Below are 21,081 nucleotides of genomic sequence, written 5' to 3' on the forward strand. Positions count from 1 at the left end.
AAAGTCACTAAATGTAGCATGTGCTTGCTACATGGAAAATTCTTTGTTAGTTTTATACTTTTAATCTATTTACAGTAAAGCACTCTATAACATATTCCATAGTCTTCTCTGGATTTGGCTATGCATGTTAGTCTTATTAATCAGAGACAGCGACCTTTCTAAAAAGTTCTCTTACATCCATTCCCTTGTCTCTAGTCCAGCCCTATACTCCACCCTTATAGCTTTTTCTTATGTCCGCCCCATACGCCTGTTTCTTGCTCCTTGTGCTTTTATACATCTTTGCTGTATCTAAGCATAGTGCTCAGCACGGGGAAGTGGTGAGATCAGTTTTGAGACCATTGTAGTACAACTAGGGACATACAAGGTGGAGGAACCAAATTTGCCTGGGTTTAGAGAGAAATTGAGGTGTTAAGGAAAGCTTTACCAAGAACATAATAATTAATTAAATTAAGATTATATGGATATTGTAATATATTATGATATAATAATTATAATAATTAATATAGTTATCATGTTGTATAGGTATCATAACTGTTCACCAAATGTTCAAATGGGTGAGGGTGTTTCATGCAGGGGACCCTGAAGGGCAGAGAAGGTATGAGAGTGTCTAGGGTGAGACTTCCTAATTTGATATGGTCCCAGTGGTCCCATGAGATTATTTGTGTGTCAGTAGCAAATAGCGGAAAATGGAGTTGATAAAGAAAGATAAGGGACCAGGTTATACTGAATTTTGCCTTAAGTTGCTTGCTAAATATCGGACTTCTCCATGCCCAGGCTCTGAAGCTCCGAGGCAGCAGTGCATGCCTGTCTCCACTGAGTGTGCTGTGGATGGAGCTCCTTAGAGATTAGCCTCTGACCTAGAACCTGGAGGTGAGCAGGAGCCAGCAAAACCCACTGGGCAAGGCAAGAGGAGGGGAGAACCAGAGAAGACTCCAGTGAAGGGAGAGAACCTGGGCAGCCAGACAGATGAAACAGAGTAGTTCAGATCCAGTGAGGATCTGTAGAGCCAGGGAAGCCAGGCTACAGAAGCTTCCAGAGCAGGCCTCTCCATGGGCCAAGGCCACACTCTGAAGTTCATCCCCAAGTTACGCGAGGAGATTTATATTTCAGGATTTGGCATAGCAGGGACCGAGGAGAAAAGGGAACATTCCGTTTGCGTTTTCAGTCTCTTGGTTTCTTACTTTTAGATGCTTCTTTGTCCTGTTTAACTTTCCTACACAGTATGTGAATTGAATCTGTCTTACCTGCGCATCAGAAGCCCTGTCTTCCATGAGACAGAATCCTACTCTTTTCAGTCTCCTCCTGTATCCCTCCTTCCTGAGTACCATGCTTATTAGAGTTGTCTTAGACCAGCTTCGGAATCTCTGCTGCAGGGTTTGGGCCTTTGGATTGCTGGTGTGTACCAGGCACTACGGTGCATCTTTGTTCATAGCACGCCCCCTATTGGTGGCCTGTGGAATTTAGGTCTCCACACACCCAGCCTCTGCTCTGGGCTGAGTGGGGTTTTTACTTGTCTTTGTAGAGCTAGATATTAAAGAAGTAAGTACTGACTTTTGTATCATTGGTTAACACTTCACTTTTATTTTTCTTTCAGAGTTTGGATTTGCCTGTCTAATATTCTCTGCCACCCTCGCCTATTTTCCACCCCGGCCTCCTCTTCCTCCCAGTGTTGCTGCAGCCAGCCAGCGGCTCAGTTATCGACGCAGCTTTTGTAGGTTACTAAGGTGAGCAGACTGTGGCTGTGGCTGCCGTCACTGTAACTGTGCGCGCATGTGTGTGTGCCTGTGTGTGTTTGTATGTGTGTCTCTGTGTCTGTATGCCTGTGTCTATATCTGTGCTCTGGTTTGTTATTTAGCCTGGTGACCTTCTATACTTCTGGGCTCTCAGGGAGATTCTGTGGGCCTGTCTTGCCCAATACCTCAAACCTACAGGATAATTTCCTCTGGTTTTTCAAAGAACTTCAGAAATCCTCACTTCTTCTTTTGATTTTTAAAGACATTTTAATTTTAAAAAGCTGGCTCTGAAAATTGTAATTTCATTTTCTGGAGGCATCAAACCCATCAGCAGTTCTGCTCCAGGGTCCCACCATGCAGTTTGCTGCTTTACCACGCTTTTGCCTGTGTGACCTAATGTGACCTTTGCCCCTTTTGTACGCCAGTGTCATGCTTGGTGACGGCTGCTGATTTTGCATTTTAGAGTCGAACCTGCTCTTGGCAGCACATCGACACTGTTACCCTTCATTTTATTTTCACCCCCCTCCCGTTTCTCAGGTGCCTTTGTGAGTTTCTTCACCTCTTTGCCTGTGTAAATATAATTAATATAATTTATCTATGTTATCTGTGCTCAGTTTAGGTGCTCCATTCTGTTTGACTGGTTTTTGTTGGTTGATTGGTTGGTTGGTTTTGAGACAGAGTGTCATTTTGATCAGGATGGCCTCAAATTCACTCTGTAGTCGGGACTGACTTTGAACTTCAGATCCTCCTGCCTCCACCTACGTTGTGTCTCCATTTCGTGAGTGCTGGGTTACAGACATGTGCCACAGTGTGTGCGTCTGCGAACTGCAGACTACACAAGCACTGTGCCAAAGGAGCCACATTTTAAGCTTTCGGTTTTAGAACATTATAAGATGTACAAAGTAGAATAATATAACCCCCCCTCCCCAGAACTCAGACCGGCAGTTATTGGTGCTTAGCCACCTTGTTCATCTCGGCCCCACTCACTTCACCCAAGGACGGTCAACTTCTCCCAGAAATGCTGCAGTATGTGTAGTTTATGTTAAAGTACACAGACCTTTAAAAAACTGAGATGAGATCTCACTATGTTACCCAAGCTTCCCTCAAATTCTGGAACTGTCTGCATCAGCCCCTGACTGTTTAGAACTCTTGTAATAAGTGTAATGCCATCATACCTTAGGAGGTCCTAGAAATAATTTCCTGACAAGTCAGAGTTTACATTTTCTTTTTTTAAAGTTTTTTTAAATGATTTTTTTTTAAAAAAATGTATGTGCATTGGTGTTTTGCCTGCAGGTATATCTGTATAAGATTCTCTGGAACTGAAATTACAGACAGTTGTGAGCTGCCATGTGAGTGCTGGGAATTGAACCCAGGTCCTCTGGAAGAGCAACCAGTGTTCTTAACCACAGAGCCACCTCTCCAAGCCCAAGTGTTTACATTTCCTATTGCCTCATGAGGTTTTTTTTAAATAGTTGTTTGGTTTTCCGTTTCATATCCGGGTTTTAGTCCGCCTTAGTAAATGCTGTTGACCGTGGTATAGGAGGTGTTTTTCCTCATCTGGGAACAACATCTGGAGACATCCTTGGCACTTGGTGGGCAGTGCTGTTTCACTGTGTGCAGTTTCTGTGTCCTGGTCTGTGTTTCTCCATAGTCCTCTTTGTCATGAGCCAATGCCACACTCTCACTGCCTTAGCCAAGCAGTTAATCTTACTGTCTCAGGACAAGGGCTTCTCCGTTAATCTTTTTTATTATTTTAAGGGTGACTTAGCTTTTTAAAGAATTTCATTTTTCATATTTCTTAAGTTTCCAGGAAAAATACAAGTATGATTTTAGCTGTGATTACATTGAGTTTACAGATCAATGTAGGCTGATAGTGTGGACTGCTGGTCTACTTAGATTGTCTCTGCTCTCTTAATTAGGTTTAAAATTTCACACACTCTCCCACCCCCCAGTGTGTGTGTGTCTGTCTGTCTGACCTTCCTGGCTTATTACTAGGTGCTGTATGGATTTTTCTTTTATTTTGTTTTGGTTGGAATTTTTAAGATGGGATGTATAACCCAGGCTATTCTGAAACTCACTGTGTAACCCAAGCTTGCCCCAAATTCAAACCAATCATCCTGTAAATACAACATATCACATAAAATATAACACAACAAACACTGGAAATTTAAAAAATATAAGTGAAAGGATACTTTTGGTGTGGTTTCTTGGATTTTTGTTTTGTAATTTTCATACTATGTATTGATCGCATTCTCCCCTCCTCCAGCTCTCAGATTCTTGCCCCTATTCTTTACCACCCAGATTCATATTTTCTCTCTGAAGAAAGCCACATACACACAAAAGAAAGTAAATAAACAAAATCGCAGAGTCTGTTTTGGGTTGGCCAACTGTTTCTGAGCACAGGGCCTGCCCTGGAGTGTGATTGATTGGTGCTGACCATTGTCACTCCATGAAAGAAAACCGGTTTTGCCTCTCCCCACATCTCTTACAAATGGCTTCTTCGTTAGGAATGGTACTTTGTGTCCACTCCCCTTCTCCATGCTGGGATTTTGTCTGGTTTGAACCTGTGCAGGTCTTGTGTGTGCTGACACGGACTCTGAGTTCATATGTGTGTCTGCCGTGTGGTGTCTGGAAAATGGCGTTCCCCTGGAGTCGTCCGCCAACCCATATACCTACAGTCTTTCCACCTACCGAGCTGTGAGCGCAGGGCTGTGGTAAAATCATCCCATTTAGGGCTGGTTTCTTATGAAAAATTAACAGGTTAAAGAATCTTGAGTTTCTTTAAAGATGGACACATATTTCCTATTTCAATTCTGTGTTACAGTTTCAAAATGACTTAAGTGTTTCATCAATAGTTTAAGTTCTACATTTTAAATTTGTAATAATGTTTTCTTTTGCAGCAATTTGAGGTTTTTGATGATTGCTTTAGCCTATGCGATACCACTTGGTGTGTTTGCTGGCTGGTCTGGAGTTCTGGACTTAATTTTAACACCAGTGCATGTCAGCCAAGTGAGTACTTATGTCTGTATATGTTGTAGGAATTTTTGTTCATTTAGCATAAATAATTGTGATATGTTTTTGGTTTTAGCTTCAAGGGTAGGTAAAATGTTGCCTCAATCATTACTACAAATAAGATTCCTATGGGATAGGTGAAAACTCGATTTGTAATATCAGCTGTGAGTTCCACATTTCTTGGACTGCTATTAATACCGAGAAATAGAAGAGGAAAACTTCTTAGTTTGGTTGACCTCATCATTTACCCTTGTTTCATACATGGTGAGGTGAATTATGAACCTGTCACCTGATATATTGCTGTTCTAAGTACTTTCTCTTGTCTCACAATTAGGACATCTCCTTTTTAAACATGACCATGGCTGGCAAGATGACTATGGGTAAAAGCACTTGGGGCTACACATGATGACCCACATTAGAGCCCACATAACAGAAGATAGCAGAAGGAGAGATCTGATTCCCACAGCTATCCTCTGACCTACATGTCGCATACGTACACACACCATACAGAGATGCACACACTTGTGTACACACACACACACACTCCCGCAAGTTGTCCTCTGATCTACACATCGCATGCATACACATACACAGGTGTACACACACATGCTTGAGAGTGCACACACACATACTCCCACAAGTTGTCATCTGATCTGCATTTATGCATGCACATATATACACAGATTCATGCATGTGCACATGTAAATGCAAAAAACAAAAACAAGGAAACCAAACCCTTTTACCGTGCTCAGTATCTTTACCTCATTCTTTCTGATTCCAAATGGTATGGTAGGAGGCAGAGTGAGGTTTAGCAAGGCAGACAGAAAAATCCAACACGCTGGTATGCTGTCATTGCTCTATGAATGAACAGTTTGGCCATCTGCTTTTAATGAACATTTATATTGTTTCCAATTTTTTGCTGTCACAGGAGGGCTGTGTGACCATTCTCATGCATGGCTCTTGATGTTCCTCCTGTACAGTTCTTTTGGTTGTATGTCTAGGAATGGAACTGCTGGGTTTTCATGTATGCTTCCTTTGACAGGCAATGTGCAACCTGTCTGAGGCACTTGCGTATGCATGCAGCAATGTTAGCGGCCTTTTTCATAGACAAGATAATGGCTGTGTTGTATGCATGTCTCTGTACACTCACATGGCAGAGGATGAGGCAGCCCCTTCTACTTTTTTTTTTTTTTTTCAAAGACAGGGTTTCTCTATGTAACAGCTCTGGCCATCCTGGAACTCGCTCTGTATACCAGGCTAGCTTTGAACTCACAGATATCCACCTGCCTCTCCTCCCGAGTGCTGGGATTAAAGACATGCACCACCACTGCCCAGCTAACCCCTTCTACTTTTATAAAGAAAGCTAATCCAATTTTCATAAGGGCAGATCTCCAATGACTTTGTCATTGAAAAATCTCTCCTCAGGCTAAAGAGATAGCTCCACAGTTAAGAGCACTGCCTGCTCTTCCCGAGGTCCTGAGTTCAATTCCTAGCAACCATCTATAAATGAGATCTGGTGCCCTCTTCAATCCATTGTGTTCCTTTCTTTTTTTTTTTTTTTAAATATTTATTTATTTATTTATTTATTTATTATACGATATTCTGTCTGTGTGTATGCCTACAAGCCAGAAGAGGGCACCAGACCCCACTATAGATGGTTGTGAGCCACCATGCGGTTGCTGGGAATTGAACTCAGGACCTTTGGAAGAGCAGGCAATGCTCTTAACCTCTGAGCCATCGCTCCAGCCCACATTGTGTTCCTTTCTGTTATGCAAGCATACATACAAATAGAGTATTCATATCTATAAAATACATAAATAAGCCGGGCGATGGTGGCGCACGCCTTTAATCCCAGCACTCGGGAGGCAGAGGCAGGCGGATCTCTGTGATGGTCTACAGAGCTAGTTCCAGGACAGGCTCCAAAGCCACAGAGAAACCCTGTCTCGAAAAACAAACAAACAAACAAAAAAACAAAAAAATACATAAATAAATATTTTTTTAAAAAATAAAGAGACCACTCCTATTTCCTGATCCATGTTTTGGATGGCAGGTATTCAGAGTGTGTTCAGTTCCAATAAGAGAAAGTGCAAGTCTGTTTAAATGATGCTGATTTTTGTGTATCTGTGCCTTGTGTTACAAACCCTAAGAAGCCCTTCCAGGTATCTGTCTATGTATAAACTCTGAGAGATAGTATCCATGATCACACCAAGTATTAAAGCATAATTTAAAATTAAATGAGAATAATAAGATTAAGTAAAGAAAGGTATTGGGTAGAATTTTATTAAATAAAGTGAATACCACTAGCAAAGGGAAAGACCATCGCTGGCTTGCAAAGACCAGCATCAATACAGCTAGACACACAGTGCCACTCTCCCAGGGCAGATGAGAATGTGTGGAGCTGTGCTAGAGAGTGGATGACTCAGTGGGTAAAGGGCTGGTCACACAAGCATGAGGACCTGAGATTAGCTCATCAGAACCCACAGAAACCAATGGCAGAGGCATGCATCTGCAGTCCCGGTGCTCCTGCAGTGAGGAGAGAGAGCGGATCAGCTGAAGCTTGAAGGCCATCTTAGCCTGTCTCAGACAAAGTAAAAGGCAAGGTGGGACTAACACAACTTGTCCTTTTGTTTGTTTGTTTGTTTTTTTTACAAGTTTCCATTACAGTGCAGCATGACATGAACATGCCAGCATTGGTGGCATATGATCATGCGCGCGCGCACATACATACACAGATTTTTCAAAAAGAGGAAGTAATGTGCAGAGTCCTAGGTGTTAAGTGAGCATTGAGTGAAGATAGCGGATGCCCGAAGGGATAGGATAGCCCTGCATTACTGAGTCTTCTTGTCCCCAATGCCAGTGTTGTGGAAAACTAGAGATCATATAAGTGTCAGGACGCTTCCTTGTCCAGAGAGCCTTTGTGTGCTTCTTGTAGAAAATACGATCAGATTCACTGAATTAGAGTAGGCTAGGCTACTATGGAAAGTCCACTTTCCCCATTCTGAGGACTGCAGGAGAAATTTCTTGTCCACAGCAGTGCTGGACAGCATGTAAATGGCTTCTGGACACTTGGCCACAGCATGGCAACCCCTTTTCTTCATGCTGTTCTAGAGACTTGCACTGCTTCTGCTTTGTACAGATTCTGTCCCCTAGACCTTGACATTGCAAACATAGATGTACAGATCTGAGGGCAGGAGGTGGAAAGAGAGAGGCGCAAGCATGGAGCAGCAGAGAGCTGTCTTCAGGCCCTCGCCTCCATGAATGTAACTTCATGATCACACATACCAAATGGGAGTGGGTGTGTAGTCTGCCTGAGTGCGCAGGTGGAAGGAGGTGACATTTGGCCGTTAGCCCTCATCACAGTAAAAAATGACTCCAAAAAAATAAAAAAGGTAATAAAAGATAGACATTAACTTGAGTGATTTTTAAGTGCCAGGTGGTTGGACTTTGTGTGTAGCTTCAAGGAAAGCAAGCAACTCTTTCTGAGCAGACGAATAACTGGATAGTATACAAAACAGATTTCTTGGGTCCGCTTCAGAAGTGACTTGAAAGTGGGGAATAACTAAGACAGGAGAAGCATCCCGAGAAGGGAGTAGCCACTAGCGCTCAGTGACTCTGGGCTGTGTGTGTCTGCTGAGCTAAGTCCTGGGCACAGACCGTTGTAAGCGGCGTAATTGACCAGGGTCACTGAGCTCGTCTGTAGCAGGGATAGAAACATTTTCTGAGTTCAGCTTTTCTCTTTCTATCTACATGTGTTCATGAGACTTCGAAGTGACAAGACATTGACAGAGCAACTTAACAGGAGGAAGGCACTACTGTGGCTAACGGTTTTAGAGATTCTAGTCTGTGTTGCCTTGGCCCATTGCTATGGGGCTGAGAGGCGGAACAGCATGGTGGGGGAACGGAGCAGTCCACCTTCCCATTGAGGGGCCCGGGACAAGATACAGTCCCTAGCGAAGTATCCCCAGGTAGTCTTCCTCTTTCGGGTAGGCCTTACCTCCTGAAGCTTCTGTAGTGCCACCAAGGACTGGCACTCTGTCAAGTAGTGCCACCAGCTGGGGGCTAGTGGAGTCACCTGGGGCCTAGGTATACATATCTTGTCTAAACTATGATACCAACCTTTCCCCTCCTTTCCCCGTCCCTCCTCTCCATCCCTCATCACTGGGTGTGGTCTTAGGTGTGGCCAAATGCCTTAGCAACAAATAATTTTCTAGGAATTTTATATATGATGATTAGATTTAAACTTCTTGAGGTCAGAGACTGTAAAACATTTCTTAGTCAGAGTTCCTAGTACTAGACAGCACTAGACAATGCTAGTGTACAGCATGTGCCTAAAAATATTTAGTGGAATTATTTTGTTGATTTAAACATTTCAATAAAGATTAATGGAGATTATAATTATGAAGATAAATTTGTATTCCTTAGTTAGACATATCTCCTTTTGTTTTATCCATTTTCTTAAATAATTTTCCTGGATTTGTTGCCATTTAGCTATTAATATTGATAATAGAGGATTTCATTTATGCCAGTCTGATTTGCATTAATGTGTCTGCTGCTTCTTTAACAGGTAGATGCCGGCTGGATTGGATTTTGGTCTATAGTTGGAGGCTGTGTTGTTGGGATAGCTATGGCAAGGTGAGAATATTTCATATTAAACTTGTAGGTATATCAGAAGAGAAATGGGTTCCCCAATATTTTATATTAAACTTGTAAGTGGTAGGGGGTGAGTCAGAAGAGAAGTGGGTCCCGATGTGAACATTATTTAGAAAAGAGCAGAAGAAAAAGCCAGAAAGAGACACTTGTTCATGTAGCAGAAGGGATTCCGGCCACAAGAAGCCTGCTTGGGAGCCGTCCTTCCCAAAATGGTTTCTGAAGACCACAAATGTTGCCAGTGTAATTAAGCTCCTTCTTTTTGCTATAGTTGAGAGCAACATCATCAAATAGGCCCACCCCCCAAAAGTGATAGAATTTTTAACAAATAGTAAAGCAATAGTTAACAAGAAGCCACACACCAGAACATCTCTGGGCTCCTGGAATGGCAGACCCCCTGCCCTGTGTCCCCGTGGTTGTCCCACCTGGATGGAAGGGTCTGCAGAGGTCTCCAGTGTCCCCAAACTCTCTTTCCTTCCAGCCCATTATGACAACAGCTTTTAGGATGTGTTAGAAGAAGAAAGAGGGTTCTTATTTATTCTAAAAGCAGAAATCTTAGAAAAACAAATGTCACTCCTTCCTGTGATGTAAGAAGGAGGGCCATTTACCCTCCGAGCCATTGCGTCACAGCAAGACCAGCCAATCACTTCACCAGGAAGGAAAGAATCTCATTACATATTTGAGGAGATCAAGAAGATATACAAATCTCCTCAATGTCTAAAACCTTAAACGTGATTGACACAGGATAATGTATGTAGACCTTGCAGTTTTTACATAGTGTTTCTGGGATGGTGTAGGAATAAATTGAATTTATAACTTCCAGGTCATTTTATTTGTTTTGTTTGTTTATTTGTTTGATGTTTGAAAAGCATAGATGAATAAAATCCAAAAGCTAAAGGTTTAGGCTAGGAATTCCCTTGACTGATTATAAGACACATTGCTCAGGCGGTGCTGACAGGAATCATACACAGTTCTTCTATAATAAATAATGATAATCAGTGAACTTAGAATTCAGACCAAGCACCTGGAATCTCCCTGGGGACACATCTTCTTGATGACATTTTTATTAGGCTGCCGACCATTCCAGAGTTGTAGAAATTTCTCCTGTTGAAGAGGGCAACCCTGGCACTAACCAAGCTGCTCATTTTTCCCACCACTAGGTGGCGGCAGCTCTCACATCCTAAAGTCACTTAGTCCAGAAAGCAAACAGGAGCTCCCACATCATATCAAATAAATGCAGAAGGAAAAAAAGGGTAGTATTGAAGTATTGCAAAGGATGGATAATTGGAGGAATAAACAGTAATGGGTGTGTGAGAGTCTGGGTATTGCCAGCAGAAAGGCAACTCTAAGCAAATACTAAAGCTGAACCTTGCTGTGGGAACCAACCTTACCATGGATAAGAACAGAAAACAGCATCCAGTTGGAAATGGGGAAAGGAGAGCAGAGCAGGGTCAGGTCGTGTGACTGCAGCATCTCCTGAGGCATTTGTGTGCATTCTTTGAGTGTGGTACATCAATGTCAATTCTAAAACTGGGCTAAAGTGTACTCATTATAGAGTGTTTAGAAAGTATAAAAATAAAATAAAAGTCAATTTAAAAGTTCAAAATCTATTCTGTGAACTGTAGACTCCAAAACATTATATTTGTAAGAGGAAAATAAGTTATTATTAAGTAACATCCTCAAGACAAGGAAAGAAGTAAATACATATTTATAACTGGCTTTTAAAACTATGCAGAGAAAACTCAAGGAATAGTTGCTTAAAGAAGGTTGTTAATTTAAACTATACTGAAAAGCCTAGCTAGGATTAATGTTCTCTTGTTTCTTTTCAGGTTTGCAGACTTCATCCGGGGTATGCTGAAGCTAATTCTCCTCCTCTTGTTTTCTGGGGCTACACTGTCTTCCACGTGGTTCACCCTGACCTGTCTCAACAGCATCACCCACTTGCCTTTGACGACAGGTGAGTGCAGGTTATTTTTGAGCTTGGCACCAATATTTTAGGTTCACAATAGTATGCGTGCTCTGGCAGTAGGACCTGTTCAGTATATAAAGAGGCAGGCGTTGGCAATGGCTCCCTGTTGTTTGAGGTTTCTGTCCCCGCTGGGTCCCACATCCGTTTAGTCCCAAATAAATCACACAGAGGTCTACATTAACTACAAACTGACTGGGCTATTAGCTCAGGCTTCTTATTAACTCTCTTATAACTTATATTAGCCCTTAATTGTTGGCTGTGTTAGCCACGTGACTTGGTGCCTTTTTCAGCAAGGCAGTCACATCTTGCTTGCTCTGTGTCTGGCTTTTTCTGTGTCTGAGTAAGGACTGCAAACCAAGTCTTTTCTCTTCCCAGAATTCTTCTGTTCTCATTGCTCCACCTCTGCTTCCTGCCTGGTTATCCCACCTATATTTGCTGCCTGGATATTGGCCAATCAGCATTTACTTAAAATATAAGTGACAGGGTACAGACCATTGTTCCACAGCAGCTCCCCTGGTAAAATGCCTATGGGTAAGCACCAGGACCTGAGATCAGATATCCATAACCTACATAAAGTGGTGACAGCGAGGGGCTAGCTTCGCGACTCAGCTCTTACATAAGATTTGTGTTCACTTCCTGACGGTCATGGCATGTGGCTCACAGCCACTGTAACCCAGCTTCCAAGGATCCAGCACTCCTAGCCTCCAAGGGCACGTGCACACACCAATGCCTGTACATGTTTTTTTTTTTTTTCCTTTTGTTAAAAGCTGGGGGCTCAGATACTGGCAAATCCATGTAGCTTATTGACTGTCTAGCCTGTCCCAACAAAGGGGCTTCAGGGTCAGTGACAGACCCTGTGATAGAAAATAAGGTGGAAAGGTATCAAGGAAAGACCACCAAAATCAACGTCAGGGCTCCACATGCATATGTACTTGTGTACACATGCAACTGCACACATGTGTGCATGCCACACACACATAGATATATGAACGAAGAGCATGCCCTTGTCCCATCATCATATTGTCATCCCAGACAGAAAGAATCCAAGGAATAACTGAATATCTGGCATAGGGAAGTGTCCTCTTTACATCATCTCATATAGTGTGAAAATGCTTTCCTGTGAAATCCACACCAGAGCAAAACATATTTTATCCTATTTATAATTGTTACTAAACAGTATAATAAAAGCAAGGCATGAGTATATCTAAACTATACTTCAGTACAATTCTCTGTATGGTGTTATCACATCATCTGTACAGAAACATGCTTTCTGGAAATGCCTTTTGGAAGCTACTGAAACCAGCTTATTTAGTTTGTGTAATTGGCCAGAAATATTTGTAGTTGCTGTTATTTTTATTGTTATTACTAATATATAAGTTCCGAGTTTTTCTATTGTTGCTCTAGTAAGTTGCATAAATGTCGTGGCTCAGCAGCAGCCCAAAGTACTATCTTACATCCCCAGAGAATGGAAAGCGACCTGCAGTAGGGTCTGGGCTAAGAGCATCATGGAGCTCAGGAAGAATCTCTTTCCCCACCTCTGAGGCCAAGGCTTCCTAGCATGCTACATCCTCTTGACTTTGTTCACAGCTGTGTCTGTGCCCTCCTGCCCCCCATCGGGGATCCACATCTCATGTTGGGCCGACGCCGACAATCCAGGATAATCTCCCAATTTCAGAGTCCATTTATGAGCAACCTTAATTCTTTCTCGGCTTTATTCCTCATTTCCCTGTAAGGTAGCACATCAATAAATTCCAGAGACTGAAACATCAGTCTTCAGGAATAAGAGGAATCCTCCTGCCGGCCCCAGGGTCTTGTCCAGGTTCCTAATGATGACTTACTGAGGAAGGCAAGGGATCGTGATGGTTTCTTCCTCTATTCTAATGAAGTTGCTTAAGATGCAGGTTTCATACTCATCTTACCAGTAAATTTTAGCCTCCATGGCTTAGGTGCTCAATTATGGGATTATCTGTTGTGCAGTACATTGAGGGATTAATGTCAGACCAGCGTTTGATGAGCAGGAGTGAATAAGATCTGAAGGCATCAGGGGGGCCGCTTGCCCAGCACCAGTGGTTCCTTTCCCCCTGTAGGGCTTAGAAGTTCTGCACATCCTACTTTGGATCCTGCAGTCTAGAGTTAGAACCAGGATCTGTACACGAGCAGTCTAGAGTTAGAACCAGGATCTGTACACGAGCGGTCTAGAGTTAGAACCAGGATCTGTACACGAGCAGTCTAGAGTTAGAACCAGGATCTGTACATGAGCAGTCTAGAGTTAGAACCAGGATCTGTACACGAGCAGTCTAGAGTTAGAACCAGGATCTGTACACGAGCAGTCTAGAGTTAGAAGCAGGATCTGTACACGAGCGGCATCAGTCGCAGCCACTGTCACACAGGTGGTAAGTAAGCAGTACTGTGAGGTTGTCAGACTTCCCAGCCAGCATAGAGTGCCCCAGCGAGCATAGAGTGCCCCAGCCAGCATAGAGTGCCCTAGCCAGCAAAGAGTGCCCCAGCCAGCAAAGAGTGCCCCAGCCAGCAAAGAGTGCCCCAGAAGTTCACAGGGGCCTCTCTGGGCCTTGACATCTGCTGGACTCCACTGGAGCCTCCAGTGCAGGGACGGACGTTCCCACTGTCACTAGACTAGGCACATTCTTACGATGTCACAGCTTTGAGAAGTTAGTTTTCAGCAGTTGGTGCAGTAGTCAGCAAATGTTCACAGAACTGATTTGAAACTGGAAATGAGGGTGGCAATATTCAGTGTGGTTGGAAATTGGACCTTGGGGTTCGTTCTTTCTTTCTTTCTTTCTTTCTTTCTTTCTTTCTTTCTTTCTTTTTTGAATTTTCAAGACAGAGTTTCTCTGTGAAACAGTCCTGACTGTCTTGGAACGCACTTTGTAGACCAGTCTGGCCTCGAACTCACAGAGAACCACCTGACTCTGCCTCCTGAGTTCTAAGATTAAACGCATGTGCCACCACTGCCCTACCTGGAAATTGGAGCTCTCCAGTTGCCCATCAGATGCACACGCACTGTAGTAATGGTGGCTGTTCTTTTGACTGTGGATACTATTCTTTAAGTGGCTACTAAGTTGTCAGGATGTATACACTGAACTGTTAGCACCTAAGTGTGTGAGCAATGTAATTGTTAGGTATTTGTTTTGGCCTTAGAAGCCATTAAAAGTTGATACCGTACTAAGTGAGCATTAGGAACGGAGGCAGTAGGCTTGCCACACGGCTCCATGAAAAACATGCTTGCTGCTATCCTCACAACCTGAGTTCAAGCTCCAGGACCCACATGGAGAAGCAGAGAGTTGTCTCTATACATGTGAACCCACACTTACATGCCTTTTAAATAAGTAAATAAAATCTAATTTTTACATACATACACATTAAATAAATAAATGTAATTTTTAGATTAAAAAAATTAAAGTTTTGTTTTCCTAAGAGGGAAAATGCTGGGAAATTTCAGCTCCTGCTGTCTTCCTTCAGCCCTTTTGAGCTGTGAAGCCCAGTTGTCGAGCATAATAATTGGACAGTGACTAAAATTCTGTGACTGTTTACATACCTGTGTTCCTGTGTGGGGTTTCAAACGATTAGGCAAGCATTCCCAGTCAGATTTCTTTTTAAACTTATTTGATTGTATGTGTATGGCTGTTTTGCTTGCTGTCTGTCTGTGCACCACATGTATATAGTACCCATGGAGGCCAGAAGACAGCATCAGATCCCCTGGAAGTAGAGTGACAGGCAGTTGTGGCTGCCGTTTGGTGCTGGGAATCAAACCCACATCCTCTGGAAGAGCAGCTCGTGCTCTTAACTACTGAGCCATCTCTTCAGCCCATTGGACCAGATATTTTTCTTTGACTTTATTCTGGTATAGTTTGGCAATTGGGCGTCACTCTGGTGAGACCATTTTAGTTTACAGCTCCTTTCATCCATGGGATTGCATAGAGATTTTTTTCACGATCCCATGTAGAAGTCAGTGTCTGTGAGACTTTACAAAAACATCATCATGAGTGCTTGGTGACGGCTGTTGGTTATTGCAAGACAGTCCAGCTGTCGGGTTCAAGTACCACTTCATCTCTCAGTGGAAGCATTAGCGGGGACTTTAATGTTTACACCTGTTTTTGTCTGGATCTGTATAGCGAGCTTATCTGTCCTTTATAGTTAGGGGTGGAGTATATTTGAAACTATCCTTTTAATCTTCCACTTATATGATTGGCTTGATCAAGACCACGTTTTCCAGTCTCTGATTGGAAAGAGTTCTGCTGGGCAGGAAGTGAAGCGGACTTCTAGACTAAATCAGGGCCGGATTGAAAGGTTGAGTTTGATATACCCATCTTAACAACCAAAAAAATGTCCACTGTACTTATGCCATGATATTTATTTAATTTTACTGTTGTTTTCCATTGCAAGTCAGTTTCCAATGTCACTCTCCCGTCTTAGCCCCGGGTCAGGAACTAGCTTGTGCCAACTCCCCCCTCCATTGCCTCGGCCTCTCCTTTCACACTGAGTAGCGCTCGGCCTTCTCTGAGTGAATCCTGCCCTTCTTGCCAGGTGGATAATCTGCAGCATGGGATTTGTGTTTCATAAATTCTGTCCCCAGCCTTGCACTTGGGAAGGGAGATGGGGAGGGACTGTTGCCTCCTCCAGAGCCTCAGTAGACAGAACTTCCTGCCTGCAGGACTCAGCAAACCCTGTCACTCTGTCGTTCAACCCAAGCTGCAGGGAAAGCAAAAGGGCACATTGTAATGGAACAATGGGGAATTGTAATAAATCTATCACAGATGCTCCCTCTGCCTTTGTAAAAATCTGACCTAATTCTTTTCAAGTGAAAAAGGTTCCATGAAGGGGAATTTACTACAGAATCTAATTATGGACAGATCTAGACATTGAGATCAGTACTTTAAGTCAGTAGTGACAAATTCGTGTTTCTTTTCGGTTGTCATCCTTGGTTAGGAAATGTGTGGTTCTCTTCCGGGTCTCTAAGTCAGGAGAATCTCCGTGAGGAGCATGCAAAGCAGCCATGGCACAAAGCAGTGCTGTGGTCAAAACGGGCAGCATCTGTAGCATTTGTTCCCTAAGACTGTTAGTTCAGCATCTCAGCCGTCTTTGTGTGCATGCATTCGCTGCTCCAGTAGCAACTGGATAGCTTGTTTCCCAGAGCATCCTCATCACTAAACAGTGGCTACTGTATACGCATAACTGGACATAATAAGCTAAGAGCTAGTTAAGTTTTCTCCCACTGCTGTGTTATGACAACCCCTATTAGTCTTTGTGTAGTCCGCCCATCTCTGCAGAAGAAAAACTGGGTCATGGCATTGTCTCTGAAGGCACAAGGGGTTGATATATGCACTTGCTTACACACATCCTCTTGGAGGCTGTCGGCAGTATGCATTTTTTTCCTCTTAGGAAAACTTAATCTTTAAAACTTCCATTATTAATTAACTGAAGTATTTACAATGGGACAAATAAATAACTTCATGACTAGATAACGTGAGCTTCAAAATCTCGAGGCTTTTGCTATAAACAGAGCGCTGCGAGCACATTATTCACCTGACCTGAGAATGAGATGTCTAGCCCTGTTAGATACAACGCACACAGTCATTTTTTACTGATCAGATGAATGCTCGGAAAATGGCATTTTGAAAAATGTTCGCACTTTTGCGTTGAGTTTGCTGAAACAATACAATTTGATTGTTTGACAGAAGTTGCCTTGGGAGCGATTATTCATCTAATTTCATCTCAGCTACTAGAATGAGTGTGACGCTGCCCAGCAAGTCCAGGGTGAGACTGGAGGACGCTGTCACACTGAACGCTCTTGCAGTGATAGCTGACCACAGGTTACCTCCAGTGTCACCTCAAGAAGGGAAGCATTTCCAACTGTTGAAAGACATGTGACATGTAGGCCAGGGGGTAAACTGCTTCATTCTTTGCCCTTTGCCTTTATTGAGATAACTATTCCCATTCTAATAGCCTGCAAAAAGTAAAAGTGTACCTATGTCCCCTTCAGCTTGCATTTTAATAGCATGCAAAAATTAAGATCATGCTCATGGCCCCTCACAGAGTGATGAATATGATCTTAAACATCTTTAAAGAAATAGGCGATTTGAAGCTTTCAGGAAATAAGAAAAAAAGGAGTAACTCTTCAGTTTTCTTGCTTAAAAGTGACTCTACTCATGGCTGTTAGTCACGCCCAAAAATGGAAAACAGAATAGAAATTAGATGAGAATGGATTTGTGAAACTTCTGGGTATAACTGTCACAAGAGCTGGGAAGGTGCCTCAGTGTGTGAGACCCACATTTGAAACCCAGAACCCATGTAAAGAAACCAGGTGCAACTGTGCAGGTCTCTAACCCAGTGCTCCACAGTGGGGTGAGGAGGCAGAGACAGGAAACGTGCTGGAAGCTCACGGGCCAGCTCCAGGCCAATGCCTGTCTCCAGTAAGGTGGAACGGAGGACTAACACCCACGGTTGGCCTCCGACACCCACACGTGCGCCGTGACATAAGCACCCATGTGCATGTGCTCGTGCACGCACAAAGGATGCTTTAAAAATGATTTCTTAATGTAATAAAATGCCCAAAGGATCTACTGAAGAAGATCATGTAATATCTATTCGTGGAAATGTTCAAGAGAAATAAGTCTTTGGCAGAATTGTGTTTCTGGCGGGTGGAAGGCAGTCAGTCAGCGCTCATGATTTAATAGTACACTGCCTTCTTCAGAACCATAAATAATTGGTGGCTCTGGAAAGTGTCTGATAAACCGACATGCTGGTATCGTTTCCCAGCCAGTCTCCAGGCCCACTCGTTCAAGGATTATTTGTTGTGCTTCATTTCTGCAAGATAATTACTTTGCCTTTCAGCCATACAGAACTGTAAACATAGCAAACAGTCAATTTTTATGGGCCTAAAGTATGCCAGCAAAGAGGCTAAACACGGGTGCCTGCAAATTAGCAGCACAGAAGGAAATCATAGCCACTAATGACATTGCACCCAATATTCCCATCCTCATCTGGGCCTGTTTCACGGACCACATGCTAAATTTCCAGTAGATTATGAGGGCTGCCGCAACTACTTTGTAGGGATAAAATGTGATGATGTGAGCAGAGTCACAGCTCAGCAGGAGAGAATCCGAGAGCCAGGCCTGGAGCCCAGCTACCTGGGAGGCCGGAGCAGGAAGGTCGTAAGTCCATTGCTCAATGGCTGTAAAGTGTGTCTGTCTATCTGTCTGGATGTGATATTGTTTTGGGTTTCAGGATTTATTTTAAAGTGTATAAGGGTATGTGCCTGTGAGTGCACGTATAGACCAGAGGGTTCTGGAATCATTGATGGTTGTTAGCCACCCTACATGGGTCTTGGGGTCTGAATTCATGCCCTCACAAGAGCAGTACGTGTTCTCAGGCACTGACCTATCCTTCCAGCCCCTGTAGATGTGTTCTGTATGTTCAGCCTACTCCAAATCTCTCTCTCTCTCTCTCTCTCTCTCTCTCTCTCTCTCTCTCTCTGTGTGTGTGTGTGTGTGTGTGTGTGAAGGAAGGAGTATGTGGATAGCACGTGACTGTTTCTATTTACTGCTTGCTGTTTCTTTTCACCCGTGTCTTTATTTCCAAAGGAGGTGTTTTCATTTCTAAGTTGACTTTCGGTAGGGAAGCAGGGAAGCAGTTCTAGTAATGGTCTGGTCTAATAACTGCCAACTGTCCTTCCCAGCTTTTCTCTGTCAGTGTGCACCATAAGAAATCTTACCTATAAACTATATTTGTATCCTAAACCTAGCCCTCTTAAGGTAATTCATAATAAATTGTCTTTGTTTTACATGTTTATATCTTATTTCCTTTTTCATTGTTGTTTGTTTTTTGTTTGCCCCCCCCACCCGAGACAGAGTTTCTCTGTAGCCCTGGCTGTCCTGGAACTGTGTGCTCACAGCCAGAGACCAAGGGGGTAATGGCTGCTTAGGATCAGGCATGGAATTGCCATCCTCTCTGTGCTAGAAATGGCTGCCAAGCCAGGGGACAGCAGAAACGGAGTGATCTCAGTGCCTGTTTACTGCTGTAGCCTCACAGCCTGCACGCGATAGGCTGCTGACACAGGGGTTTGAAGAACGGCTCAAGCTAAGTTTTCCCTCAAAGATACTTAAGCAATAATTTTTGACCCACTCTGCAGATAGATGATTAAAGTTCTTTTCATTTGTAACCCTTGGATGCTCTGCCTTCGCTTCTGTCAATCTGTCTCCGTGCAATCACGTCCAGCTTTGGTATGGAATCCAGATTTCAGACACATGCCATGTGTATCAGTACTATTGAATGGTGTCTTTCAGTCAGACACAGTGGCTTGGTAGCAAACAAGCTACCGCCTGTAGGCCTGGACAGTGCTATTTATTATCAACAGTGTTAGATGGGGATTCCTGGAGGTGACGTGGAGGTAAACGGAGGTCGTCTTCTACAGTAGCAGAATTGTTCTTCAGTCGGAACAGTGAAGGGCAGCTGTCTCTCTAGGAGGGCAGAGACTGCACAGGGGCTCATGGGTTTACAGGGCAGAGAAGGGAACTTGCAGGGTGGCAGATTCCATCTGCAGGTCAGTTCCCTATCCTCTCAAAGTAGTAAATACCAAGGGAGGTAATCCCTTCCCACCTGAGGCTTTTACATCCCTAACCCTTTACTGTGAATTTAACTTGTATCGAAACAAGTTGAGGGATTAGTTGTTTTCTTTCAGGTTTTTAGCTACTTCACTTTAAGACATGTAATTTCCCTGCCCCAGGGAGCTGGTAAGACATTGGAGTTTGGTAACAGATGTATGCCAACACAGAGTGCCATAAAATCTTCCAAGTCCAAAGTGACAAAGTTGTGGCTAACCATATCTTCTTTCTTTTTCAAGACAGCATTTGTCTGTATAAACCAGACTCTCCTGGAACTCGTTCTGTAGACCAGGTTGGGCTTGAGCTTAGAGATTCATCTGCTCCCACCACCCGAGTGCTGGGATTCATGGCGTGTGCCCCCACACCTGTCTAGAGTCTCATTAGATGTTCTTAACTGATTTTGGAATTTATTTTGTCTTTTGTAGAAAGGGTCCCAAATAGTGTCAGACTCACTAAATAGCCAAGAGTGACCTTGAATCTGATCCTCCAGCCTCCCTCCAGACTCTGGGCTTAAGTGTGCATGGCTGCACATGACTTATGCCATGCTGGGATCAAACCCAGGACTGTGCACATGCCAGGCAAGCTCTCTGCCACTAAGCTACACCCAGCCTTTGTCCTTTCTCGGGAATTTCTTTAGTAACTGCTGATCACCTAGGGCAGTGGTTCTGCTCCTGCGGGTTGTGACCCCCCGGCCTGAATGGCGCTTTTGCAGGGGTCACCTCAGACCATTGGAAAACACAGATGTTTACATTATGATTCATAAGAGTAGCAAAATTACAGTCATGAAGTAGCAACGAAAATAATTTTATGGTTGGGGTCACCACAACGCGAGGAGCTGTATTAAAGGATCACAGCATTAGGAAGGTTGAGAACCACTGACCTTGGAGTTTGTGTATTTTACTTAATGGAAATGTATTCATATGTAATTTTTCTCCCTCCAAAGTTTAGTTATTTGGTTTGTCATGGGAATGAGTACTTCCAGGCTGTGATCCAATTTATGTGACTAACATTCATCCATTTTAACTCGACTTTGTATTATATGGGATTTTTTTTTTTTTGCAGCTTAAACTGCAGACCCATGAAATCTCATTAGCTTTTT

The 21,081-nt window shown here is 43.3% G+C and overlaps 1 protein-coding gene across 1 annotated transcript in view; it reads left to right on the forward strand.

Annotated features, from left to right (window-relative positions):
• Positions 1-21,081, forward strand: part of Slc49a4 (solute carrier family 49 member 4) — a 73,516-nt gene that overhangs the window by 41,059 nt on the left and 11,376 nt on the right. Inside the window, exons 4-7 of the mRNA XM_057764018.1 lie at positions 1,595-1,724; positions 4,634-4,742; positions 9,310-9,377; positions 11,222-11,349. Coding sequence (XP_057620001.1) covers positions 1,595-1,724; positions 4,634-4,742; positions 9,310-9,377; positions 11,222-11,349 — 435 coding nt within the window. The remainder of the gene's footprint in view (positions 1-1,594; positions 1,725-4,633; positions 4,743-9,309; positions 9,378-11,221; positions 11,350-21,081) is intronic.

The sequence above is a fragment of the Chionomys nivalis genome, chromosome 3 (genome assembly GCF_950005125.1).
Source record: "Chionomys nivalis chromosome 3, mChiNiv1.1, whole genome shotgun sequence".
NCBI lineage: Eukaryota > Metazoa > Chordata > Mammalia > Rodentia > Cricetidae > Chionomys > Chionomys nivalis.